The following is a 26,624-nucleotide window of genomic DNA, read 5'->3' as shown; positions in this document are numbered from 1 at the left end:
GGCGTCCCCGCTTACCCCGCCCCCGCCGTTGTGACGTCAGCGCGCTCCGCTGTGGGCGTGGTCAGCCCCAGGCCGCGCCCCTGGCCGCCCCGCCCCGCCCCTCCCCGCGCGCCACCGCTCCGGGCTCTCCCTGCAGCCAGAGGGTCGCGTCCGAGCACTCAGACCCTGGACCCCGACCTCGAGACCCCGACACCTCGGACCCGGACCCCGAGAACTCGACCTCGGGACCCGACTCCGAGACCCTGATTCCGACCCCGGACCCCGAGGCCCCGATTCCGACCTCTTGACCTCGACCCCAGACCCCAAGCCCCGATTCCGACCCCAGGACCTCGACCGCGGACCCCGAGCCTGGCCCGCGCATCCTCCACCTCCCTGTTTACTCATTAGCGCTCCTCAGCCAGCAGCTTCCGTTGCACTGTTAGCAGCCCCTAGCGCCCCTAGGTCCCTCGCCCATCACCCCTCCTGGGGCATGGACCCCTCAGCAGGACCCCCACCGCCCCAGCAGATCGGAGCCTCGGCCCACAGCCGCATGCACCTTGTTCTGGGACACTGCCCCCACGGCCAGTGCGCAGCCACCCGCTCTGCATCCGGATCCTGGCAACTCGCTTCAGGACGCCTTCCTGAGCCTCTGAAGGCTGCCAGCCTGGCCTCCCATCCTGCATCGCTGCAGCAGGGACCCGGTGCAGCTGTGTAATGCTTTCTCCACTGGACTGGATGCCCCAGACTGCACCCAGCCCCTAGTCTGTTGCCTGTAGGGCAGGGGGCGTCCCCTCCCTCCAGACCTTGCTGCAGGGCAGGGACAGCCACTCTCTGTAGGGCGGCCCACCTGCAGACCCCCAGGGTCACTAAGGAGTGAGCCCGGCCTCTCTGCCAGCCCCCCAGGCATTCCAGGCCCCTCCTCCCTCCACGTCTTCCTGAAGCTGACCTGGATGTGTGATCCCAGTTGCCTCCCCCAGGCTGACCTCATCTGGCCCTGCCCTAACCTCCCTGAATATGCATCATCCCACCCCCTTCTCCTAGGACCCTACCTGGGCCCTGCCCTGCTTCCATGACTCACCCGCTCCCCCCTTCCTTCTCAGCAAAACTACCCAAAATTTTAATTTCAAAAATTGCATGATGAGATCACTCTCTGGACTCTGACCCGAAGCCTCCTGCCCGCTCCGCTCAGTGAGAGGCAGACAGTTGGGTAAGGCAGGGTGTGTGCAGGTTCTGCTGTCTCACTGCCACCACCGTGTGACCTGAGTCCCCTGTTGGATGGAGGGACAGCTGGTGTTGGGAGGTGTCAGTGAGACCTGTCTTCGCCAGGTGGGAGGGTGATCCAAATGTCTGAGTGACACGTGATGGCTGAGGGCTGGAGGTCACAAAGGAATTCCACCCCCCCCCCCCCGCCATTGTGGTCCCTCTGGCTGGTCAGGGCTCCTCTTCCTCCATCCACCCAACCTGGCCCACACAGCCGGTCGGGGCAGGTTGGGGGCTCTGTAAGCCCTGCTGGACAGTGACCAGCCACCGACTCTGCCCCAGCTCAGTCCCTGGCTTCAGCTTGCCCCTTGGTCACTAGGGTTCAGGGTGTAGGTCAGCCCAGTAGTTGTCTGCCATCACTCCCCTCCCCCTCCTTGGACCTCTCATCCACTGTCCTGACCATCCCCCAAACCAGGGAGCTGGAAATGGGTAGGGGGAGTGTTATCCTTATGTACTGGTGGGGAAAATGAGGCCCATGTCCACACACCTACATCCGAAGCAGAGCTGGGGCTGGGACCAGCTCTCCATGGAGCAATTCCCCCCTCCTCTCCCAGGGGAGGGGCGAGAGGCACCGTGACCGCAGGGTGGAAGGTTCCGGGAACAAGGCAGCTGCCATGGCTTCATTCAGCACTGCTGCTGGAGGCATCAATCATTGATGCTCTGGGTGTCCCTGCTTGCCAAGAGGCGGAGGGCAGCCAGTGGACCGGCGGGGCAGTGGAGACTGCTGGCAGCCACAGGCCCCTCCCGAGGCCCTGAGGGCAAACCTGAGACCCCATCCCAGTTAGGACCCGCAGAGCAGGGTCCCAAACTCTCCAGGTGTCCCTGTCATGGCGGGCCCAGGGAGGGGCCAGCAGAAGAAAGCCTGAGGACCTGAAAAGCTGTCTGCAGGCCCCACCTATGGGTGGGGCCCTTTGTGCCTGGGGATGGCCGTGAGCTGGGCCCACGTCCTCACTTGGTGCGGGGGCAGCAAGTCCTGAGTTAGGCCCAGTGCCATGCCTGCCCAGCTTGGCATCCTCCCAAGGGGGTCTGGAGAGCTGGGAGTGATGACGGGAAAGTAGGGGCCTGCAGAAAGGCCAGCAGCTCAGGGCTCTGCGGTGGCGGCAGGGGCAGCAGAAGCGGTGGGGCAGGGGCACGTGGAGGAGGCAGGTACAGCTGGCTGTAAAGGCCCCATTCCCTGGGGTCAGGGGTGGGCAGTCAGGGGCCCTGGTGGGCAGGAGAGGGATCCTGGCTGAACCGTTGAGTGAGACCTGCCCCCCAGAATGGCTGGTTGGGAGTTGGGTCTCAGGGAGAGTCAAGGATGGGGCAAAGGTGCTTCTAACCACAGTGCCAGCGGCATATTGCCCAAGGGACCAGGCCCCCAGAAATGGCTGGAGTGAGGTGAACCCATGGGACCCTGGGGCGGCACCTGAGGGTTAGCACAGCAGCTGGAGGCGGGGAGCTCCCTGTAAGGGGTGTGGCCTAGGAAGACACCCCACAGGGTCTGTTCCCCCAACCTAGGGGAGAGCCCTGGAGGGTGGTGGCAGGTGTGGCCCTCAGGGCAGGGTCCCCAGTTCTACCAGACAGCTTCAGCCAAGGTGGGGGCCAGGTTACTGGCCTGCTTTGCTTTGCTTCGCTGCCTTCCCCTCCCCACCCTCCACCCCCACACTGGCTGGCCAGAGGGCATTAGCCCAGGGGCCCCAGGGGACCACCTACTGCACAGGGGCTGGGCGAGGGCAGGGGCTGTCCCCTCCTTCAGCAGCCACTTGAGACCCCTCCTCATGGCCTCCAGCTGGGATGGGGCAACCAGCCAGTCTGCACCCTCGCAGGTGTGTCCCGGGGTCAAAGGATTCCCGGGAGGGCAGCAGGCTCCGTCCCCAGTAAGTGTGGCAGCTATGGTGGCTATGGCTGTGTTCCTGCTGAGGTGGGTGGGGGCTCCTGAAGGGTCTCGTGGGGTAGGGGCAGGGATTTCCAGGTGGAGGGACATGCAGGGTGCAGGGACTGTGGGGACCAGGCCTGTCGTGGACCCCCCCCCCAACACCAGGCATCTTCCTGGCTGGCCCCCTCCTCTCTCACCATGAGCAGAGCTAGTGTCAGGACCCCACCTACAGAAGAGGAATCCAAGCCCCGGGGAGGGGGCAGGGACCTGCCCAGGGCCCCAGACCAGGTGTTCGGAGACTCAGGGGCCAGCCCTGGGCCCGGCCCCCCAGGACCCAGCAGGAAGGTGGCCCCACAGAGGACAGAGACCACAGTGACCCCAGCTCCTCACCCTGGGTGCATCAAGGCCAGGCTCTGGGCATGCCTCTGAGGGAAGGGTGGGCAGCCCAAGGGACACACTCAGAGAGGGTGCCTGCAGTCCAGGGTGAGGAGCCAACACCGAGGGGTGAGGTCCTCTCCTGAGGGTGGTGTTCCAGCACTCGTGTCTCACTGGTACCCCAGCACTGAGGTCACCCCTCATCCAGTCCTCACCACCTCGTGGCCTCTGCCTGTTTTGCTGAAGGGGAAAAGGAGATCCTCCTCCCCACCCTCACGCCCATCCCCTACGCCCCCCACCCCGCACCCGACTTCTACCAGGGCGCCGACATCTCCCTTTGCACAAAGTCAGACCATCAGGAAACGTCACATAGAGTGAGGCCACTTCATCTGGACGGAGCCCAGGAGGCCACATGACATTACCAAGGTCGCAACCTAATGGGGCGGGGGGTGGGGGGGCACACTGCAGCTTATGCCCCAAGGGTCCTGGTTCCAGGCTGCCCCACTCCCAGGCCCCCACCCCCAGGTCCCCACACCAGACTCATAGAAGACACACAGACATGGACCCAGAGACACACGCCCAGGCACACCCATGCATGCTGGCAGCTCTCCACCCCTGTGCTCAGGAGTGACTGCCTCCCCTGACAGAGGAGAGAGGGAGGGAGAAGGCAGGGTCTCTAGCCCCAGAAAAAGACACATGGGCTTGAGACTGTGCCGTGTCCCCACTGAAGCCTGTGTGCCATCACACCAGGGCACCAGGGGGCGGCTGCAGAGCCTCTTCCCAGCAGTGACGCGGCCCCACCCGACCTAAGGCTGGAAGCTCGCCAGACTGCAGCCCAATAACGAACTAGGTGTGAGTCACCACCTGGCAGGCTCACCTGGGGCTCTGCTGGGGTGTTCTGGGCTCTTTGAACCTGAGTTTGTGCATGCACGTCAGTGTGTCTGAGGGTGTCTTGGAATGGCAGTGTGCACCTGTGTGTACATGTGAATGTGTGGCTGTCTCTGAGGGACATGACCATGTACATCTGATCTGTGCATTCGTGTGAGTGTGTGATCTTGTCTGTGAGTGTGTGTGTGCCTGCCATGTGTGGCCTTCCTGTTGCAGCCTGGTCTCTTTCCGCTCCAGGAAAAATGGTGTGTGAATGCTCATGTCAGCGTGTACGTGTGTCGCTGTGTGTGCATCAGTGTGTGAGTGTGTGTACATGTGCACATCAGTGTGTATGTGTGTCAGTGTGTGTCACTGTGTGCTGTCAGTGTGTGTACATGTGTACATCAGTGTGTATGTGGGTGTCAGTGCGTTTCAGTGTGTGCATCGGTGTGTCACTGTGTCAGTGCGTGTCAGTGTGCGTCAGTATGTATGTGCGTGTCAGTGTGCGTGTGTCTGTCTGGCCCAGCACCACCGACCCAGTCCCCTTGTCCAGTCCTCCTGGGGGTGCCTCCAGGCTCTTAACAAGAAGGGTGGAAAGGCTGAATTCATGGGTCTGGCCTGGCGCTGGAGGTCGTGGCTCAGCCCACCCCTGCGCTGGCACCCCCACCTGCACAGCACACGGCGGGGGCGCTGGGCACAGGGCACCCTGTCCCCCTGAACACAGTCTCAGCCCACACCCTCTGTCTACTGCGGCCCCACGTGGAATCCCCCTCCCTCCCTGTCCCCAGAGAGCCCCATCCATTCTCACGAGTCCAGCTCACAGCCGCCGCCGCCCGAACCCTCCAGTCTGCACCCAGCTTGCGGTGGGAGGGTCTCCTCCTGCGACCCACCCGCCCGGGGCCAGATGCGGGGCTCTGAGCGGGGAGGTGAGGACGACGGTTCACCGGGTGGTGGGCTCAGGCTCTTTCCCGGCAGGGGTCCGAACTCAACTCTCCGACCCAGCAAAGCCTGGTTAGGGAAGCCGGGCGGGGCTGGCCCGCAGAGGGCCGGGGGTGGGGGTGGGTCTGGGGGCGAGACGGGGGCGGGGCTGGCCAGCGTGGGGCGGGGTCTGGCGGGGAGGGGCGGGGCCGGGGCGGGGTTGGCCTGCAGAGGGCCGGGGGTGGGTCTGGGGGCGAGGCGGGGGCGGGGCTGGCCAGAGTGGGGCGGGGTCTAGCGGGGAGGGGCGGGGCCGGGGCGGGGCTGGCCCGCAGAGGGCCCGGGGTGGGTCTGGGGGCGAGGCGGGGGCGGGGCTGGCCAGCCGTGGGCGGGGCCGGACGGCCGGGGCGGGGCAGGGGCGGGGCCGGGGCGGGTCGAGACTGCGCGGCGGCCAATGGGCGGAGTGAGGCCGGGGCGCTGTCCTCGCGCGAGCCCCGCAGTGGCCGGCGCGGGGCGTGGCCGGCGCGTGGGCGGGGCGTGGGCGGGGCGTGGGCGGGCTCGGCCGCTGGGGCCAGCGGGGTCGCGGGGTGCGGGCTCCGTCCGCAGTCCGAGCCCGGCCGCCCGCGGCAGCGCCAGGGCAGCGGAGGAGGGCGCGGCGCCGCCCGCCAGGCCCCCGGACCGCAGCCGGACCGAGTCGGAGCCGGGATCTGAGGCTGGACGCTCCGGGCCGCTGCGGGCCCCACCGCCGGCCGCCGCCATGTGCGACTGCTTCCACCTGGTGCTGCCCACCTGGCCCGGAGCCCCCGGCAGCGGTGCGCCCTCCCGCCTGCAGCCCGCTCCCCTCCTGGCGGGTGGGCTCCGCGGGGCGCGCGGGGCGCGCGGGGCGTGGCCGGGGCGCAGTGCGGATCTGCTGCGGCGCGGGCGGTGGGCGCTCGGCACCCGCCCGCCGGCTCTTGCTCGCGGGTCTCCCCTCCTGCATCTAATTTCTCGCTTGTCTCCGTCCCCCTCCCGCCCCCCAGTCTGTCTCCCCGGCCTCTGAGTCCATCACTCACTCTGCGCTCCCTGCCCCTGTCTCTGCCGCTCACTGTCCCTGTCTCTGTCCACCGGCTGTAACCCTCTGGGATGTTGTCCCGTGAAGCCCAGCCTGCGGACATGCTTCTGTGTCCCTGCGCAGGGCTGTGTGTCTGCGTGGGGCGCGGGGCTGTGCACCACCAGGACTCTGGGGATAGGCCGCCTGGCCGGCCTTCTGACCTGTTTTGGGAGACGGCTGGATGGGCATTAGGGCAGTTGGCCTCGGTTGGGGGCTGCCAGACTGGGCTGGGTCTGGGTCCCAGGTGTGGCTGCAGTGTGGCTGGGTCACACAGCTTGGTGGTGGCCATGGCAGGGCTGTGCTTTCAGGAGCTTGGTACAGGTCTGAGTGGGTCAGAGATCAGCCTACACGGCCCTCTAGTGCTGGGCAAGGCAGGGCAGGTGTTGCCTATGGGGTGATCCCCAGGAATGGTCAGTACTCTTCTCTCTGAGCCTCTGGCCACACTGTGGGTGCCCAGTGCACTTGTCTGTCAGGTTGGCCATCTGTCCCTGCACTGGGGCCTGGTTCCAGGGCCTGTGTGTCTCAGCATTTGAGAGGGTGGGTGGGGCGGGGCAGGGGCAGTCCCTCTGTTTATGGGTCAATACTGCGGCAGCCTGGCCACACCCAGGGCACCTGGCCAACAGCAGGCTGCATTGGTACAGGCCTGGATCTCACTCCTGATGCTTCAGGTGGCTGCTGGGTCTCCCACAGCCCCTCCTGTCACCAGTAAGGCAGAGTGGGGGCTTGTTCTGATGGGGCTGCGAGGGCACGGCCTTTCCAGGGTCCCGGTGTATCCTCCTGCTTCGGCCTCCCCCTAGCCAGATGGAAGCCTCAGAAGCCAGCAGGAGAATGATGGCCCTAGTGGTCAGTGGACCCCCACCTCCTTTGCTTGGACCCACAGTGGCATCACAGGAGAAGGTGGGGGCATGGGTTGTGGAGCCCTTGCACACCAGCCTCCTCCTCCCCTGGAGCTGCCCATCCTGTCACACTCTTGCCTCTGAAGAGGCCTGTGCCTGCTGTACCTCCCAGCCTTTCAGGAAGCCCCTCCTCTTCTCCAGCCTGCAGGGCTAGCTCCCCTTGAGGAGCAAGACCAGTGGCTCCTGTGGCTTTGGCAGGAGACCTGCAGCATCGGAAACTGTGGGCAGGCCCTCCCTCACCTTCGTAGGCTGGGGCCGAGGAATATGCATTCTGACAATGGTACTACGTGATTCCAAGTCAGGCCTTTTCCAGAAGCAGTCCTCTCCTAGAGGGCAGGCATGGGCAGGCTCTCCCCACTGTCGTCCTTCTCCCCAGTCCAAACCTACCCTCCTGTGCCAGCCATGCCAGGTCCCCAATGCACCCCAGGTTCCACAGCCTGCCTGGGCCCCAGGCCCAGGGAGAGAGCCATCTTCCACAGCCAGTCTGCTTGCAGAGGCTACCCTCTGGTGGTTGCGTCGGGAACACCCAGTGGTGCAGGCGCCGGGATCCGCCCAGCTGGCGGCAGTCCAGCTCGAGCTGACCAGCCCTGGTCCTTCACCCTCTGGCCCCCAACCTTCCTGGCTGGTCTCAGGAGGCCCCCCTGGGAAGGGAGCTCCCTAAGGTGCAGGGCTAACACCCAGGCTTCCTGACTGTTGTTAGTATACTAGCTACTTCACCCCGTTGGACATTGGGTTTTACACCCAATCTTCTTGTCTCCAGGGAGGCCTGGCTCCTACTCAGGGGCAAAGCTTGTCCTGGGCCCTGGCCCTGGCCCTGGCCCTGGCCCTGGCCCTGCCCTGCACCTGCAAACCCTGGCTTGGCCTGAGCCTCCCTAGCACCCCACCCCCAGATGCCCTCCCTGGGTACAGGGAGGTCCGAGGTGAGGGTAGGTCCCAGGTATGGGGAGGTCCCAGGTGAGGTGAGATCCCAGGTGAGGAGAGGTCCCAGGTGAGGGGAGATTCCAGGTGAGGAGAGGTCGCTGGTGAAGGGAGAGCCCAGGGGAGGGGCAGTCCCAGGTGCGGTGACACCCGGTGAGGGGGGAATCTGGTGCAGCCTCCTTCGCAGTGGGGCCACCACATCTCAAGGGCATTTCCCAAGGACACTGCCATGTGGGGGCAGCCTCAGAGGCACCCTCTGTCTGTGTGGGGCTGGCGCCCCCTGCAGGCAGGGCTGGGCAGGTCGGGCACATTGGGGCTGCTGGGAGCCTGGGGTCTGGTGCTGGCAGGTGTGGATGAAGTCACCATGGCAGGGAATTAGAGCTTCGTAGTGGGAGATTTGGGTTTTTAGTGGGAAATGGTAGGACAAGTGCCAGCACCCCAGCTATTGCCCCCTGATCACTCTCCCCGCGATCACCCACGCTGGGGGTCAGGTCCTCACTTTGCAGACAGGGACACAGGCTCCAAGCAGGAGGGGTAGAGCCCTGCACCCAGCTGGGCCTCTCTGGACTCCACAGGGGTCTGGTGGACAAGGCCACACTGAGGGGTGATATACTGGCTCTGCCTGGCCCTGCCCACCAGGCAGGGGACCCACGGGTGCTAGCCCTGGGGACAAGCTCACATGCCCCTCTCCAGCCTAGAAGTGTCCGTGGCAGAGATGGGCCTCCATGGGGAGGCAGGAGAGGTCGCCCTGGACCTGGGATCCCCAGAGAATGCCCCCGCCCATTAATGAAGTATTTTCTCAGAAGCCATGACTGTGGGACCCGTATTCCCAATAGTACCCCCAGCTCTTTCCTTTGTGGGGAAACTGAGGCTAGGTGGCCTGGCCTGGCTCCCATCTGAAACCTCAGACTGTGCACCCCTGGTGCCCTTCCCTGGGCAAGGTTTGGAATGGGGGCTGGGAAAGCCCAGCAGGAGGGTCAGAGCTGGCTGGACCTCAAGCTACCATGCCCCACCCCTGACTCTTTTTTCCCTTTGCTCCGCCCCCCTGAGCCTTCCGTCCTGAGCTAGGCTGGGAATTGCCTCTTCTAGGAAGTCCCCAGCTCCCCTCAGCCTCCCACTCTCCTGCATCCACATCTGTCCTCCTACTCCACCCCTCCTTGTCAAGGGCCTCTGTGTGCCAGGTTCAGGCCAGGGCTGGCTTGCCTGGGCAATGTAGGACCAGGTGGAGGCGGGGCTCTAGCAATCTGGGGGTCCCTGCTGCCCACTGCAGGAGGGAAAACCCGAGATCTCCAGGCCTGGTTCTCTGCCTGGTGGGGGCAGGGCAGGGAGGCAGACCCTATGCTTGGGCTAATGTGAGGTGTGGGTGTCCACCTGCCTGTCTGTCTGTGTCTCCGGGAGCACGTGAGACTTAGGGGGCTACATACCTGGCATGAGTGAGGCAGGCACCAGTTGCTGGGGTCAGGGGGCCTGGGGTGGACAGAGGACTCGGTAAGGTGTCCAGCCTGGCCAGGGGGACTTCGGAGAGGAAGGTCAGCCAGACAGAGACCAGGAGCTGCATGCAGTTCTGGAGAGGAGGCCAGGCCAGGCTGTTGGGAGGGGGCTGTGTTCTGAGGGTGCTGGGAGCCCAGGGGTCTTAGGGCAGCCTCAGAGGGAAGGAATGAGATGAGACCAGGTCTGGGGAACTGCCCTGGCCTGTTGGGGTAGGGGTGGTGACTGAGGGAGGGCAGGTCTGTGGGCCCAGGGAGCTCCGGTGTGGACACACAGTGAGGCCAGGCCACCCTCCCCTGGCCCCCCACCTCACCCTAAGGGCAGCCACCCTCTCCACTGCGGGTCTGGGTGGCGGCTGGGAGCCTGTAGGGGCGTCCTCCCCAAGCTCTCCCCCCGCCCCCTCCATGCCTAGGTTTCCTTTTGTTTTTCTTTTTTGGGAAGCCACAGTCCGGCCCGGAGCCAACAGCCGCCTGCTGGGATTAATATTTAATATTCAGAAGCACTTTCTAAAATGGACAAATGGAGCTGTGTCCAGGAGTCCGGTGGGGCTGGGGGCGGGTGGTGTGGCTTCCCGAGATGCTGCAGAAATGTTTACAACCACGGCCCCTCCTGCATGCTGCCGGGTTTCTGGGCTCAGCTCGTGGCCCACCCAGGACCAGACGAGGCCTCGGTGACCCCAGTGTGTGTAGGGGGGCCACAGTGGGGCCTCTCCCGCAGGGAGCTTTTGGGGGGACTCCCTGTAGCACACCAGGCCCCAGGGGTGAAGGTGGAACTTTAGGTGGGGGCTGGGCTCAGAGCCTGCAGAGCCTGACAGGGGCTGGAGTCCTGGAAGGGGTCTTGAGCACTGGACCGGGCGTGTCTATCTCAGAGAGGGTGGCTGAGGCCTAGAGAGGCTTGGGTAGGAGGCCAGAACGCCTGGGGGCCCCTCACTGGGCCTCCCTCTCCACACGGGGGGAGTTGTGCTGAGTGGAGAAGACCTAATCCTGAGCTGAGCCCGGCCCACTGGGCACTGGACAGGCCACCCTGCACGGGGGCCACAGAGCGGGAAGTCCGTGGTGACTCAGCCCACTCAACCAAGTCAAGGCCCCTTTGTTTGGGGAACCCTGCTTGCCCCACGGTGGTCGGGTGGTGCTGTGTCTGCAGTCTTCGAGGGACCCAGATGTGCATGTTTTGTGCCCACTCACATGGCTGGTGCCCTGGTTCCTGAGACCTGCAAGCCCAGCTAGCCCCCGTTGTGGTCTGGGCAGAGGATGGCTCCCCAGGGTGGGTCCCCACTCGAACTGCCCCCTCCTGGTCAGCCCTGCTTTGGTAGCACCAGTTCTCCGGCCGGCCATGACACAACCCCCAGCAATGCGCGGCCTTGGCCTTGCTTAGCCCCAGCTGATTCACTGTCTCCCCCCACCGCTTGGCTGCCACCGCCCCACCCCAAATTCCCACGGGACTCCCAGCAGGGCCTGGGTCCAGGCAAGGTGGGCCATGACTGCCCCTTGCACTCAGGCAACCACCTGGCTCTCAGGGTTCATGGTACTGGACCCTGAAGCGCAGAAAGAGCAGGCCTCCAGCCTCAAGCCCTCAGCCCTGCCCCACTGCCCCTCCCTCCAGATGCCGAGCACCTGCCCTCCCACTGAGCCCAAAGCAAGCGTCCAGCAAGTGGGTCCCCAGTGGCACTGGACATCAGCCTGGGGACAGGGTGTGAGGGTGGCCCCCAGGTCACAGTCGAGCTGAGCCAGAGTCCCTCGGCAGCCTAAGCCCTTCACTTCCCACCAGGAGTGCCTCCCACCCACCTGCATCACCCTCTAGCCCCACCTGATTGATGACCAGGAGCTGGTGGGACTGTCACCCTGACCGCTGTTGGCACTGCTGCTAGGGGGGAGGGGTTGCTTCAGGGTCACAGAACGGAGAGAGAGTCCAGGGTCTGAGCTGGGAGCATTGGGGCAGACGGGGGTGCGTGGGGGGCATAGTGGGTCTGCCTGGGGAGCAGAGGTGAGCGGTGAGACCAGGGCAGAAGGGGATCCCAGGCAGGCTGGGAACACTGGCAGCAGTGCGGCTTCGGGAGGGGTTTGCACAGGGGTACCTGGCTGGCTCTGCAGTGGGCAGGCAGGCTCCCTCCGGCCACCCTGAGGCGGTGGTCCAGGCAACAGTGGTGGGCTGTGGACTCAGGAGGGTGGGGGTTGCCTGCTTGACTGGCTTGGGTTGGGGTACCGGGCTCAGGAGAGAATGGGGGGATGTCGGCATTAGTGTCCCTGCCCAAGGCTCCGCCCACGACCCCACCCCCTGCCAGCCCCCCACGGCATTCCACAGGCCCTGGGCAAAGGCTGAGGTGTAAACAGGGAGCTCCAGGTGAGAACCGTCGGGGTGTGGCCACCCTGGGGTGGGTGAGGGCCTCAGCGGGCCTGGCCCCGTCCTGGGAACAGAGTTGTTCTCCACACTGGTGACTGTTAAGTTTTAATGTGGACACTTTTTAGGGAGGTGGGAGGCTGGGCAAAGGCCCCTGGGTGCCGAAAACAGTTTGCACTTGACTTTTACTGAGCAAAGGGTTGGCAGCTGGAACGCGCCCAGTGGCGCCTTCCGGAAAGGCCTGTTGGTCCGCTTCCGTCAGGATTGTCCTTGGCTGCTGTGGAGTCGACTCGGCTGTCACAGCCCTGCGTGTGCGTGTGCGTGCGTGTGTGTGTGCGTGTGTGTGTGCATGCGCGTGTATATGTGCGCGCGTGTGCGCACGCGTATCTGTGTGCGTGTGCATGCGCGTGTATGTGTGTGTGCGTGTGTATGCACACGCGAGTGTGTGCGTGTGCGCGCTGTGTGTGCATGTGCGCGCGCATGTATGTGTGTGTGCATGTGTGTGCGCGTGTGTGCATGCGTGTGCGTGTGTGTGTGTGTGTGTGCGTGCATGCTAAACTGTTTGTACCACTTTGGTGAAGGTGACAGCCAACCCTACGGAGCAGTCCTACTCTAATACATGGGGTCACCGGGAGTCGGAATCCGCTCAATGGCAACTTTTTTTGTGTTGTTTGTTTGGGAGGCCAGGAAGACAGGGAGCAGGGGCAGCTGGGGCTGGGTCCCCTGACTCCATCTGGGGTACCACCTGCCCCCGCCTCAGCTGCCCATGGAGGCCCACTCCTCTAGCCACACCCCAGCCAGCTCTGGGTGTCTCTGGCTCCAGCGCCCCTGAGAAGCCACTGTCCTTGCGTCTGCCTTGCTGACCCTGGCCTGATGTCAGGAGTGGCGGTGGGCCACTGCCCTCCCCGAGACCCCGTGGCTGGGCTTGGAGTCCTGCTGCCCCTGGAACCCTGGGCCAGGTCCTCAGGCTGGGGCCTGCTCGGGCCTGCTGGAAGGCTGCAGTGCCCACCCCGCCCAGCTGTGGGCGCAGGGAGAGACGGCTGGGATTCCAGCAGAAGGAGATCCTCAGATTGCAGCGCCCCAGAGGTCTTGCCCAGGCCTGCCTGCACCTCCCTGGACTGGGTGGGGGGACCAATGTGGGGCTGGAGTAAAGTCCTGGGGGCTATAGGGAGATGGCAGGCCAGGTGGCCGGAGCTCTGGGGAGCAGGGGACTTGCGGTCGCCCAACTCGGGGTGTGTTTCTTGGCCACCACTTGACTTGAGGGGTGCTTGTTAAAAATGCTGGTCCCAGGGCCCCTCCCACAGGCAGCTCATCTGATGCCCTGAAGCTGTGAGGGGTGGGGGCTGCCGGAGTTTAGGTAGAGAGGCCCGGAATGCTGCCTTGGAGGGGTGGAGTCCAGTGGACAGGGCCGTGGCCCTGCCCCGCACAGTTGCAGCCTGGCCCCAGGTGGATACAGCCCATCACTTGGGCCCCCTTGCTGAGTTTGCTATGCCTGGGTAGGGGCTCAACAGAGCTCAGGGGCCATGTCCCCCTGAGGTCCTGGGTGGCAGGTGAACACAGGCCTCCTTGGAGCCCGGCTCTGTCCCCATCTCTTTCCCTGGGGGGCTTTGGGCTGCTCCTGCCTTTCCTTGCACCCCTTGGGAGCAGCTCGGGGACTTTGCCCCGGTACCCACAGGGAATTGAGGCCCAGGGAAGCGTGGTCTCACGTTTGTCTGTCCACACTGGGCTGGGCCACATTGACTCAGATGTCCTGCGGGGCCAGCCTTTCCCGTTGCAGTTGGCTCCTGGGGCAGGGGGCAGTCTGGGGGCTGGAGGTTCCCCAGCTCCATGAAGCTGAGTGCCGGGGGCCTGGCCAGGCTCCTGGGCCTGTAGGGGGACTCACCCACTCCCTCCATGGGCAGGGCGCCTGGGCTGGGCTCTGAGCCTGCTGCGGAGGAGTTGGAGGGAGGGGCAGTGGAGGGAGGGGCCAGAGAGGGGGAAGGCCAGGCAGGGGCTGGCAGGAGGCTGAAGAGCCCAGAGGTTTTCACTTCTGGCCAAGTCAGGAGAACTTCGCTTGGTAAGCAGCTACGCTGTCTTCTGTGCCCAGTCCTGCACCCTGGCCCCCTCCCAGACTCCCTGAAGACGCTTGCCCACCTCTCCTAGCAGGTCTGTGTGGGCTGGGTCAACACCAGTGGGGCCAGCACACGTGGGGGCTCGGGCAGAGTGGTGGGCAGCTCCTTGCCCTGCTGTCGCTGGAGGGGGCATGTCAGTTGTCTCAGCTGGGAGTGGGGTATCTGCAGACGAGAGGGTCAGTCAGGCTAGGCAGGGGTGTTGGGGAGGGGCTGTCTCAGACCCTCTCTTGGGACCCAGGGGAAGGCCCCAGACTGTAAGGCTGAGTGCCAGGTGTCCGAGGTGTGGCCAGGAATCCCCCCACCCTCGGACAGGTGGGAAGAGTGGCCCAGGTGTGGAAGGAGCCTGGGTCCCGGGGTGAGGTTGACCCCATGGTAGCAGCAGGGTCGTTTCAGCCCAGGGTATACAGATCCCTAAGGGTGCCCAGGAGGCCTAGGGGGCCATCAAATGGTGGACCCTGTCTTCATTGGGTGGACGGGGACCCTGGGACAGAGGCCCTACCCAGGCCTGCCTCCCTGGAGAGGCCAGAGGTGGGCTTTGGGGGCTGGGCAACAGGGCTGGTCTGCCACGGGTCACTGTCCTGGGCATATGGGCACTGGCCTGTCCTCCCGGAGACAGAGATGCAGGCTTGGGCAGCCTGGTCCTGTCTGGGGAATGGGAGTGTGGGGGCTGCTTCTTTCAGCTGCTGAGCCCCTCTGAGTTGGTGGGCTGGCGGGCCTGCCTTGCCTCAATTTCCCCAGGTGCAGAATGAGATGACCTGACCCAACTGCTCCATCCAGTTGGCAATTCCAGCTTCCATTCCAGCAGTCTGGGTGGCTCCTGCTTCCCTCTCCCCAACCCCTGCACCAGCATTTGCTATGTACCTACTGTGTGTGGGTTCTAGGGGGCCAAGCACTCGGGGAGCAAGCTGTTCTGGGGGCCAGGCCATGGCCAGGCTTAGGCTCAGGCTGGGAGTGAGCCTGGCAGAGGACACAGGCAAGAGAGGGCCTGGGTGCAGATGAGGGGAGCAGGGCTAGGGAGGTGGTGACTGGAGGGAGATATGCGAACCCTGGTGGGCTCTGCTCAGCTGGCAGGGGAGGAGGGAGCCCCCCCGACAGGCCCAGGCCATCCTGGGAGAATTATCTTGAGAGAAGCTGGGAGGGGTAGGCACGCCTCCCGCCTGTGGGTGTTGCTGCAGAAAGTGTGAAGGTCTTGTGACAGCCAGCTGGAGCCCAGCGCTCTCCTCCAGAAGTTCCAGGGTGGGGCAAGGCTGGGCGTACGTGTGTGCCCAAGTGCGCATGTGTCCCATGTGGGCCTCACGCTCTGGGCCCGAGGGCAGCGTGCCCAGTCGCGTGAGCCTGCCTCAGCCTCCCCACTCCCACAGCTCCCTAGTCCAGCCAGCCGGGCCTCCCAGGACTGTCCACTGGTGGGTGGAGGGATACTCCAACACACATGCACACACACACCCATGCACAGGCACACACGTGTACACACACATCCTGTGCATGGGCGCATACATGTGCACAATTCTGCGTACAGGTACCACGCATGCACGGGCACACACACCCCCATGCACAGGCGCACACACATGTGCACACATCCCCCCATGCATAGGCACACACACACACAGACGTGCACACATCCCCCCATGCACCGGCACACACAGACACATGCACGCATCCCCCCAGGCACAGGCGCACTGGCACACACCTGCAAACCCAAGGGAGCAGTGCTGCCCACCCAGGAGAGGCCTCTCAGACCATCTGAGGAGCTGAGAGCCACCATCTGGGGTCCCTTCTGCAAGCCTCCTTCCTGCCATTGTGCCGCTGGGCCCCACATTCCACACTTCTCTGACGGCAAAGGTGCCACTACATCTGGCCCCCTGGAAGCCAGAGCTGGGCCGGGGCAGCCAGACTGGATGAATGCCTGGGGCCCCGTCCCCCCAAGGTGGCCCTGGACACTTGGAGAGTCCCGACTTGGCTGGTGGTTGGACAGTCCTCACCTTGGACCCTGAGGTGTGTGTGAAGGATGTCATCCTGGGCAGAAAGCCCTCTCTCTGCTCCGCACACCACCTCCCTCACCCCACCCCCCAGGTCAGTGTCAAACCTCCTTAGCTCTCAGTCCTCCCCCAGCCTAACCTTAGAGAGTTCCAGTACCCACCCCCTCCCCTGCCCCCCTGCCCCCCCCCCATAGGACCCTGAAACTCACTCAAGCTGGAGCAAATTTGGCTGAACTAGGATCCCTCCCCGAGGTCTTCCCTGGGGTGCCTATTTGCACCACAGGAGTGGTTTCAGAGGCTGTGGGTGCTGGGGGGCTCGGGGGGCACGTCCACAGCAGGGCCCTGAGCCACCAAGGAAGGGCATTTGGGCAGGCTGCAGGAGAGACTGGGTGGGGCCCCAAGCCAACCTGCTTGGCCACCTCTGCCTGGCACCTCCACATTCTCTGTCAACAGCCAGGTCATTGTCAGGCATGTGCGGGGGACGGTGCCCAGGGCTGTTCTCAAAGCTGATCTGGGAGGAGGCACCAGGTCAGACCCAGCTGACAGGACTCCGGATCTGGCGGGGAGGGGCTGGGGGACTTTCCTCCTTCTTGTCTGTGCATCTGTCTGGCTCCCTCCAGCCTGGGGGTCTGGTTGAGGGGAGGCAGAGGAGCCCAGAGCTTCACACACAGGTGGCACCTCCCCAGCCATATGGTGCTCTGGTCACCCGCTGGGGAGCCTCCATGTCTTCACCTCCAGGTGGGTGCTGCTGGTGAGGGTGGGTGAGGACGGAACTGGGTCACATGTGGTCAGCTCACCTCACACCTGCTCCAGGGCCCCCCTTGCAGGGTGTACCCCCGGCCTTGAGCTGTCAACACCTTCCCTACCCCTGCCTTCTACACCCACGGGGTTCTGCTGGAGCAGATTTGGGGGTGCGGCTTCTTCGGGCCAGGCAGATCCCCACCAGCCTACTCCCCCGGCTTCCCGCCAGCCTCCCCTACCCTCCCCGGGGTTCTGAGGGGTCTCTTTTTTCTCTGAACTGTATGGGACTGTGGGCCCTCTCCCAGGGACATGCCTTGCTGCCATGGGGCTGCCTCACTGTGGGCTCTCACTCAGGGGGAGGCTCCAGGGGAGCAGAGTTTCTGGGCTCCACAGGCTACTCCTGCCCTCCTCCCAAGGGGCCGGCCCCACCCCCCAGGTGTAGGCTCAGCAGCCCAGGGGGCTCCTCTGTCCCCCAGTCAGGGCAGGGTGGGGTAGGGAGCTAGGCGACCAGTACAGGAGGGTGTCCCTGGGGCCCAGGCTGGAGTTTACGTAAGTTGGTGCTGTTTTTTCTTTAAATATTTAATGCAGTTCACAGAAATTTGGGCTTGGAGTTTTGTTTGTGGGAAGGTTTTAAATGAGGAATTTGATTTTCAACTCATTAAAGAACTATTTAGATTTTCTATTTCTTCTTGTGCAGTTTTGGTAGTGTGCTTTTTACCAGCGTGTCTAATTCGTCTACACTTTCAAATTTATTGGTGCGAAGTTGGTAATTTCCTCTTTTCGATTTTATGTAGAACTTAAAAAACTTTTTTATTGAAAAAGTGTACGAATCCTAAACGTAGAGCTTGACGCATTTTCACTAAGTGGAGCTACAGCGTAACCAGTGCCGAGTGGGAGCAGAACCTCATCAGCCAGGAGACCCTGCTCTACCTGCTCTGCCCCACTCCCCAGAGGCACCTGGGTCTACCCTCTGCCTCCTCACACTCGCTGGGTTGTGCCTGAGTGTGGACAAGGAAGCCGTCCCTCCCCTGGTTGAAATTCATCCACACTGCGCACAGAAGCGCTTCATTCGTGGGCACTGCCGTCCAATATTGCCCTAGACGAATGCCCCATCATTCATTTTTGTCCTTCTACTTTGACGGACGTTGAGTCTTTCTGGTTTCTGGCCACAACAAATGGTGCTGAGATGGACATGCTTGGACATGTCTTTTGGAGCACATACATACACCTTCCTGTCAGGTGTATACCTGGGTATGGAGCTGCTGGGCCATGGAGAAGGATATGTTAAGCTTTCGTAGACGACCAGTTTTCCCAAGCGACTGCACCAGCTCACCGGCCGCTTCCACCACTGGTCTGTCGGCCTTCTTCATCGCAGCGTCCCTGTGGGAGTGCAGAAGCACCTCGCCATCATGGCTTTAATTGGCATTCCCCTGATGACTAAGGATGCCCAGTGTTTACTGGCCAGCTGAATGTCCCCTTTTGTGAGTCACCTTCTCTTTGTTTGGCCCATTTTTCTTTAGCGTTGTCTGTCTTTTTCTTTTGATTTGTAGGAATTCTTCATGTATTCTGGGTGGGAGTCCTTTGCTTGATAAATGTATTGCAAATATCTTTGTCCCGTTGTGGCTTGGCCTTTCACTCCCTGAGTGGTGTCTTTTGATGAACAGAAGTTCTTACATAGACCAAATTACCAGTCGTTTCATTTATGGCGAGTGTGTTTTGTGTCCTGTTGAAGAATTTTTTCCCTACCCCAAGGTCATTTCCACTGATCTGGAAGCTTTATCGCTAAGCCTTCAGCTTTGGATCTACAGCCCAAGTGGAATAGATTTTCACTATGGTTGAGGTTGGGATGAAGATGAATATTTTTCCATATGGGTGTTCGATGGCCCCAGCACCATTTATTGAAAAGACTATCCATTTCTATGTCCATAGCTCCCTCTACCTCTATATCTGTTTCTGGAATCTCTGTTCTGTTCCATGGGTCTATTTTTCTGTCCTTGCACGGATACCACATCCTCTTAAGTACTGTAGCCATGTAATAGGTCTTGATATCTGGTAATGTATGTAAGTCCTCCAGCTTCGTTCTTCAGGATTCTCTTTGCTGATCTTCACCCTTTGCATTCCCATATGGATTTTACAATCAGCTTGTGTCAGTTTCCATGAACTGAATGTATGATTGTGCTTGGGATTGATGTCAGCCGGCTTTCTGTTTCGTAACTCCTCCCTGGGAGAGCTTTCGATATTTCACCATTAAGCATGATGTTTGCTGTAGGTGTTTTGTTTTGTTTTGGTACCCTTTATCAAGATTAAGGAAGCTCCCTTTTATTGTAAATTTTTTTAAAACAAGGAAAAGTTGTTGATTTTTATCAAAGGCCTTTACAGAATTTAAGACGATTGTATTATTTTTCTCCTTTATTCTTGTAATGTGGGGTTGATTTTCCTGGAATAAATCCAACTCTATTATGATGTATCATACTTTTTAGATATTACTGGTTTGGTTAGCTAATGAATTGCTTAGAATTTTTGCATCTGTATTTGAGAGAGAAATTAGTCTGTAATTGTTCTTGATCATTTTTTTCTTTTTTTTTTTGTTAATTAGCCACGTAACCTGAGAGGAGAAGAGCCCTCTCTTTTCTTATGTGCTAGAAATGTTTGTGAGGATTAGTGTCATTTCTCCCTTAAATGCTTGGAGCGATTCACCAGTGAAACTAACTGGGTGTGGATTTTTCTTTGTAGAGAAATTTTTGATTACTTGTTCTATTTCATTAACAGCCATAGGATTATCCAGGTTTTCCATTTCTTCTTCTGTCCATTTTGGTAAGTTGTGTTTTCAAAGAAAGCGATGTCCTCTTTTCCAGTTCTAATATTGATAAATTGTGCCCTCTCTCTTTTTTTCCCACTGATTTGTCAGTCTTATTAGTCTCTTGAGTCTCTTTTTTGTAGGGTTTATACCCATCAAACAAAGAAAACAAACTTCTGGATTTTTCTTTGTTAAGGCTTTCAGTCTATCTTTTTTATTGTTTGTTTCAATTTGCTGGGGTTTTTTTTCCCTAATTTTTTGAGATCAATTCTTAGATCACTGATTCTTAGTATTTCTTCTGTTCTCATATATCCATTTAATGCTATAATTACCTCTAAATACGGCTTTTGTTGCATCCTACAAGTTTTATTTATTTATTATTGTTTCCTGCTGTTGAGTCGATTCTGACTCATAGCAACCCCATAGGACAGAGTGAAACCCCATAGTGTTTCTTAGGCTGTAATCTTTTTTTTTTTTTTTAATTAAATAAAGTTTTATTTTTGAATAATTTTAGATTTACAGGAAAAGTTGCAAAGGCAGTACACAGATTTCTGGTATATTCTCCACCCAGCCTACTTCAATGCCAGCATCTTACATGATCATGGTTCACTTGTCAAAACCAAGAGACTGATGTTGTTGTTGTTAGTTGCTGTCGACTAGGCTCCGGCTCGTGGCGACCTACATGCATCATAATGAAACATTGCCCCGTCCTGTGCCACGACTGACATTAGTCCATTGCTATTTACTAAAATCCAGGCCTTATTCAGATCTCCAGATTTCCCACTAACATCCTTTCTTGTTCTAAGATCCAATCCAGGGTGCCATACTGCATTTAGGACTGCATCTCTTATAAATTCTATTCGTCACCTCCATCATCTTTCCCTGGGACAGAGAATGGGTAGAATGCTGTTGTCCTCATTACTGATCTGGGGAAGCTTAGGGTTGAAAACAAAAGTGACCAGATGCCCTTAGCAGAGCAGTGAGGGCGAGGCCTGCCTCATTCTGCACCCTTCCGCTAGTTCCCCCCACATGCACCTGGACTCTTGGTTTTCAGAAGCCTACCCACCCCTGTTCTACCACTGCAGATGGACAATAAGATACGCCTTGATTGAAGTGGGCCCAGTCCTTGGGGAGACCCGTCCCCTGCCCTATCACCTCTCCCCCAGATCTTGAGGGCCAGGACATTGTCTTGGTGCATGGCCTAGGTGGCTGGAGGCCAGGCGTGTCTTCTGGGTTCTCAGGGGGTGTGGCAGGTGCTAGGCTGTAATCTTTAGGGGAGCAGATCATCAGGTCTTTACTGAGGTATAATTAACACGTAATAAAATGCACCTGTTTTAGGTGTATGGTTACTTGATTTTTGACAAACGTGGACGCCATGTAACTACCACCGCAAACAAGACATAGAACGTTACATCATTCCAGAAAGTTCCCTTATGCCCCTTTGCCTATAATTCCCCGTCCCTGCTCTGGATAAATGCTGATCTACTTTTTGTCATTACAGATTAGGTTTGTCTTTTCTTGAACTTCATAAAAATGGAAGCACACATTATACACTCTTTTCGGGTCTGGACTCTTACTCAACATGACGCTTTTAAGATTCATTCATATTGTTGCATGTATCTGTAGATCGTCCTTTTTCATTGCTGAGTGGTATTCCACTGTGTGGGTAGACCACAATTTGTTTGTTGATTCATCTGTTGACAGGCATTTGAGTTGTTTCCAGGCTTTGGATATTATTAATAAAGTTTCTGTGAACACTTGTGTCTTTGTGTTTTCATTCTCCTGAGTAAACACCTAAAAGTGGAATTTCTGGGTGGAATGGTAAGTATAAGTTTATCTTTATAAGAAACTGCCGAACTGTTTTCCAAGGTGATTGTTCTGTTTTATCTTTCCACCAGCAGTGTGTGAGAGTTCTAGTTATTCCACATTCAATTCAGCAATTGTCACTGTCCATCTTTTTAATTGAAGTCATTTTAGTATTTCAATGGTATTCTGGTATTTCAGTGTAGTTTTAATTTGCATTTTCCTGACGGCTAAGGATGTTGACCATTTTTTTGTGTGTGTGCTTATTGGCCTTTTGTATATGTTCTTTTGTACAGTGCCTCTTCAAATCTTTGCCCATTTTTAATTGAATTTTTTGTCTTCTATTGAGTTTTAGAGTTCTTTTGGATTGTTGTTTTAGATGCCATTGAGTTGGTTCTGGCTCATAGTGACTCGAAGTGTAACCGAAGGCCACTCGGGTCCTTGTCCTGTCTTATTAGCCCAATTGAAATAAGGCGGACACTGATTGCAACGGAAACAGAAAGTGGCAAGTTCATTGTCTGTGCATACAAGGAGCACGTGGGGTCTAGTGACCTTAAGGCCACGTGCTCGCTGACTAAGGGGGCTGGGGAGCTTTTTGTTTCCAATGGCGTCAGGGGGTTGGGTTTGGTACCCGGAATTTTCTGCCTTTAGCCCTCCCATGCCTATATTTGGGGGTGGGCGGGGGGGGGTCAGTTGAAGGATGTGATTTCAATCTGTGCACTCTTCAAGGTGTAACTAGGGCTAGCCAGTGAACGGAGCCACTACCTGCTGCGACTTCCTGCTCAAAACAAGCTTGTGGTTAGCAAGACAAAGAGAGGGGAGACGGGGTGTCGATTGGGGTTTTCAGTATGGCTGAGCAGCCGGTTTCAGAGTAAAACACTGCCTCACTGCTGTGTTTAAGTCCATTGTTGCAGCCATTGTTTGTCAGTCCATCTCACAGAGGGTCTTCCTCTTTTTTGCTGACCCTCTGCTTTACCAAGCGTGATGTCCTTCTCCAGGAACTGGTCCCTCCTCATAACATGTCCAAAGAAGATGAGACGAATTCTTGCCATCCTTGCTTCTAAGGGGGATTCTCACTGTACTTCCTTGGAATACGAGTCCTTTGCCAGATATATGTATTGCCTTATCATTTTCTTCACAGTGTCTTCCAAGAAGAGAAGTTTTAAATTAAGGTGAAGTCTAATTTATCAGTGTTCCTTTTACACATGTTTTGAACCCTATCTAAGAAGTCTCCATCTCCCCAAACTTGGCAAAGGCTTTCTCCTAGAAGTTTTAGGTTTTATATTCATTCGAGTTAATTTTTATGTGTGATGTGAGGTAGAGGTCCAGTTTTCATTTTTCCAAGTAAATATTCAGTTGTTCCTGTACCATTTGTTGAAAAGACAGTTCTCCTATTGAAATAACTTGGCTGCTTTGTCAAAAATCAGTTGACCATGTCAGCATGGGTCTCTTCTGGGCCTTCTCTTCTGCTCCGTTGATTTAGATGTTTATACCACAGTGTCTTGATTACTGTAGTTTTGCAGCTAGTCTTAAAATCACCTAGTCAAGTCCTCCAGTTTTGTTTTTTCTGAGTAGTTTTCATTGCTCTAACTCTTTTGCATTTTTATGTAAAATTTAAAATCAACTCGTCAATTTCTACAAAAAAGCCTGCTGGTATTTTTATTGGTACTGCATTAAATTGCTAGGTCGATTTCAGGAGATATGACCTCTTAACAATATTGAGTCTTCCAATTTGTGAACATGTTATGTTCTTCCATTGATTGAGGTCTTCTTTAATATCTCTCACCTGTCCAGCATAGGGCCACACCGCCTTCATGGGTCCCTACCTCCAAGTCGACACCTGGGCCACCCGCTGGCCTGCTTCCACTAACTCAGCCTCTCTCTCTGCAGTGTCTGGCCGGCAGCTGCAGCCAGAGGAACCAGATGCAGAAACTGAAGAGGACCACTCTGTAAGTGAGGCCTGGGGGGGCAGCACGCCCTTCCCCTGCCCTGCCCCTGTCTGTTCCTGGGCCCAGGTAACTAGAGTCTCCCTTCCTTCCAGGTGACTGAAGGGCCTGTGGACGAGGTCATTCGGCCACAGCCACAGGGATCCTCACCTGTCTATGAATGTGCAGCTGAGGGTGCCGGCTTTGGACTCCGGGTAAGGCTGCTGGACAGAGATCCACAGGCAGTGGGAAAACCCACGTGAGGGGCCACAGGTGGCTACATGGCCTCCTGCATCACCCTGTGGAGGCACCTCACACGTGTGTCTGTGCAGCCACCCTGCCCTGCCCGCTGCCCACTGGGCCTTAGCTCTGCTCATTTGACCACCCCGACTCCTCTGCTGCCAGGAGACAGTGGAGGTGGAGCCACCCTGCAGCTCAGGAGCGTGCGCTGCCGGGGAAGGGACCTCATGCTCTTGTCTGGGGGCAGTGTCAGGGGCGCAGCAAGGGTGGTGGCTGTGGCTGACAGGCAGGTGGCTGTGCACACACTCATGTGTGACATACACACCTGCCTCTGGAAAAGGTGCTGGGGGAAGGGATTGGGGAGGAGTGTTTACTAAAGGATTCGTTTTGGTTCAGTCTGAATTTCTTTCTCACCTCCCTCCATGTCGTTGTTGTTGTTAGGTGCTGTCGAGTCGGTTCCGACTCATTGCAACCATATGCACAACGGAATGAAACACTGACCAACGCTGTGCCCTCCTTACAATCGTTGTTAGGCTTGAGCTCATTGCTGCAGCCACTGTGTCAATCCATCTCATTAAGGGCCTTCCTCTTTTCTGCTGACCCTGTACTTTACCAAACATAATGTTCTTCTGTAGGGACGATCCCTCCTGACAACATGTCCGAAATATGTGAGACGCAGTCTCGCCATCCTTGCCTCTAAGGAGCACTTTGTTGTACTTCTTCCAAGACAGATTTGTTCATTCTTTTGACATATATTCAATATTCTTTGCCAACACAATTCAAAGGCATCAATTCTTCAGTCTTCCTTATTCATCGTCCAGCTTTCACATGCATACAATGCGATTGAAAATACTATAGCTTGGGTCAGGCGCACCTTGGTCTTCAAGGTGACATCTTTGCTTTTCAACACTTTAAAGAGGTCCTTTGCAGCAGATTTACCCAATGCAATGTGTCTTTCGATTTCTCGACTGCTGCTTCCATGGGTGTTGATTGTGGATCCAAGTAAATTGAAATCCTTGACAACTTAAATCTTTGTTCCGTTTATCATGATGTTGCTCATTGGTCCAGTTGTGAGGATTTTTGTTGTCTTTATGTTGAGGTGCAATCCATATTGAAGGCTGTGGTCTTTGATCTTCATTAGTAAGTGCTTCAAGTCCTCTTCACTTTCAGCAAGCAAGGTTGTGTCTCCTTCCTCCATGCAAGATCCCAATTGCCAAGGGGTTTCCCAGAAGGTGTGGGAGCTGGGGGCTGTGGGTTGGGGCCCACCAGGAAGCTCAAGGGCTGTGCATTGCTCTTCCTGAGTGAGAGGATCGAGCTCCCTCTGCACACGGTGGCCTGCAGCAGCTCTGGGAGTCTCTGAGCTGGGGACTCTAGCCCTGGCACCCAGCCTCCCCTTGCTGGGCAGGTGGTGACTCCGTATGTCTATGGCTGCAGGAAGACACCCCGGGCAGGCAAGGCTCTTCAGGGAGACGGAGATCTTGGTGGAAGCGGGACTCAGGAGACTCCCGAACTTTCTCCAGGATGAGTCGTCCAGAGGTGGGTGTTGGGGAGCTGGGCATCAGGGAGGAGCACCCACAGACCTCCATCCACAGGGGCTGGTGGATCAGGGGGAGGGAAAGCGTCCAGGAGGCTGACAGAGGGTGCCCTGGGGAAGGGTATTGGGCCCCTTGTCGGGCTAGGGGTAGGGACCCCAGGAGGGTGGCAGTCTGACTTTCTCTGAGATCCTTCTCTCCATGATATTTCTACCAAGAGGTTCAGAGCCCAGACTCCTGGTCAGGTGCACCTGGGAGTGTGGCCCTCAGTTTTCTCGTCTACATGGTGGGGATGGTACTGGTGCCCGCTGCTGTGCTAAGGGGTGAGGTGCTCTCAGAACCTAAGGCCACACAAGGTGCTAGGACCTGCCGCATATCCAGCAATAAGGCTGTCATCTCCCAGGCAGCTGCTCTGTTTCCCTGGTGCCTGCCCTGACGCCAAAGCTGCTCCATACATACTGAGGTCACCTGGTGCGCTTGTTCAGCACACACACCCTCCGGGTTCACGTCCTGTCTGGTTGGGCACCAGGCACCCAGTATGGAACTGGTGCTTCAAGCGTTTGGGGACAGTGAGCAAAGAGCCATGAAGGAAGGCGCTGGCCTCCTGTGCTCAAGTCCTGTGGCCAGTGGTCAGGCTGCTCCTTAGGCCTGGTGGGGGCAAGAAGAAGCAGCTCCTACCTGAGATTGCCCGCAACTGGTGTCCCCCAAGGGAGACTGGTCAGATGGCAGGGCCCCTGTCCTCAGGGGAGGTGTGGGAGCCACCGTGTGCTTCTGCTCCAGTCCATGCAGGGGGTGACAGAAGTGACACTGAAGACCGAGGTGGAGGTTGGAGCCAGCGGCTACAGCGTCACTGGTGGTGGGGACCAGGGGATCTTTGTCAAGCAAGTGCTGAAGGAGTCCTCGGCTGCCAAGCTCTTCAGTTTGAGAGAAGGTACTGTGCCTGCCCATCCTGGGGTCCCCATCACTCCCCAGGAGGGACCTGCAGAGGAATGGGGACCACACCAAGCCTCCCCTCAGGCCCTTCCAGGCTGGAGTCCCACCTGCTGTGCCCCAATGTTCTTACCTGTGAAATGGGGTCATTCCTCCCACCCTGTACTCCCCACCTTGCGTTCTCTTGTTGCCCAGAAATTAAATGGAGCTGGCCCACACTGGGAGGAGCCCCCCTTCTCTTTCATGCACCCCTTCCTGCAGACCCTTTCTTCCAGCGGCCTGAGACTGGGGGGCAGGGGGACGGAGGCCCGAGGGGGATAGAGGCCTGAGGGCAGCTCTCTCCTTGTCCAGGGGACCAGCTACTCAGTACGACCATATTCTTTGACAACATCAAATATGAAGATGCTCTCAAAATCCTTCAGTACTCAGAGCCATACAAGGTGCAGTTCAGAATCAAACGGAAACTTCCAGACAGAGAGGATGAGGAGGGGGCCCACAGTGGTGCTCAGCACGGCCCAAAGGGACCCGAGAAGCAGGTGAGGCAAGCTCGGTGGCCGAGGCTGGGATGGGGTCCGCAGCCCAGGCCTCT

The 26,624-nt window shown here is 58.4% G+C and overlaps 1 protein-coding gene across 5 annotated transcripts in view; it reads left to right on the top strand.

Annotated features, from left to right (window-relative positions):
• The first annotated feature begins 5,876 nt into the window (after positions 1 to 5,876).
• Positions 5,877 to 26,624, top strand: part of AHNAK2 (AHNAK nucleoprotein 2) — a 35,385-nt gene continuing 14,637 nt past the window's right edge. Inside the window, exons 1-6 of one of the 5 annotated variants that reach the window (XM_049898286.1) lie at positions 5,877 to 6,063; positions 23,299 to 23,357; positions 23,450 to 23,548; positions 25,008 to 25,109; positions 25,886 to 26,036; positions 26,387 to 26,571. In XM_049898286.1, the coding sequence (XP_049754243.1) occupies positions 6,009 to 6,063; positions 23,299 to 23,357; positions 23,450 to 23,548; positions 25,008 to 25,109; positions 25,886 to 26,036; positions 26,387 to 26,571 (651 nt within the window). In that variant the 5' untranslated portion in view covers positions 5,877 to 6,008. The other 4 variants (XM_049898289.1, XM_049898288.1, XM_049898285.1 and 1 more) reach the window with 4 other exon arrangements.

The sequence above is a fragment of the Elephas maximus genome, chromosome 10, assembly GCF_024166365.1.
Source record: "Elephas maximus indicus isolate mEleMax1 chromosome 10, mEleMax1 primary haplotype, whole genome shotgun sequence".
In the NCBI taxonomy this organism is placed as follows: domain Eukaryota; kingdom Metazoa; phylum Chordata; class Mammalia; order Proboscidea; family Elephantidae; genus Elephas; species Elephas maximus.
The sequence above is the reverse complement of the archived record's forward strand: the minus strand, read 5'-3'. Positions and strand labels throughout refer to the sequence as shown.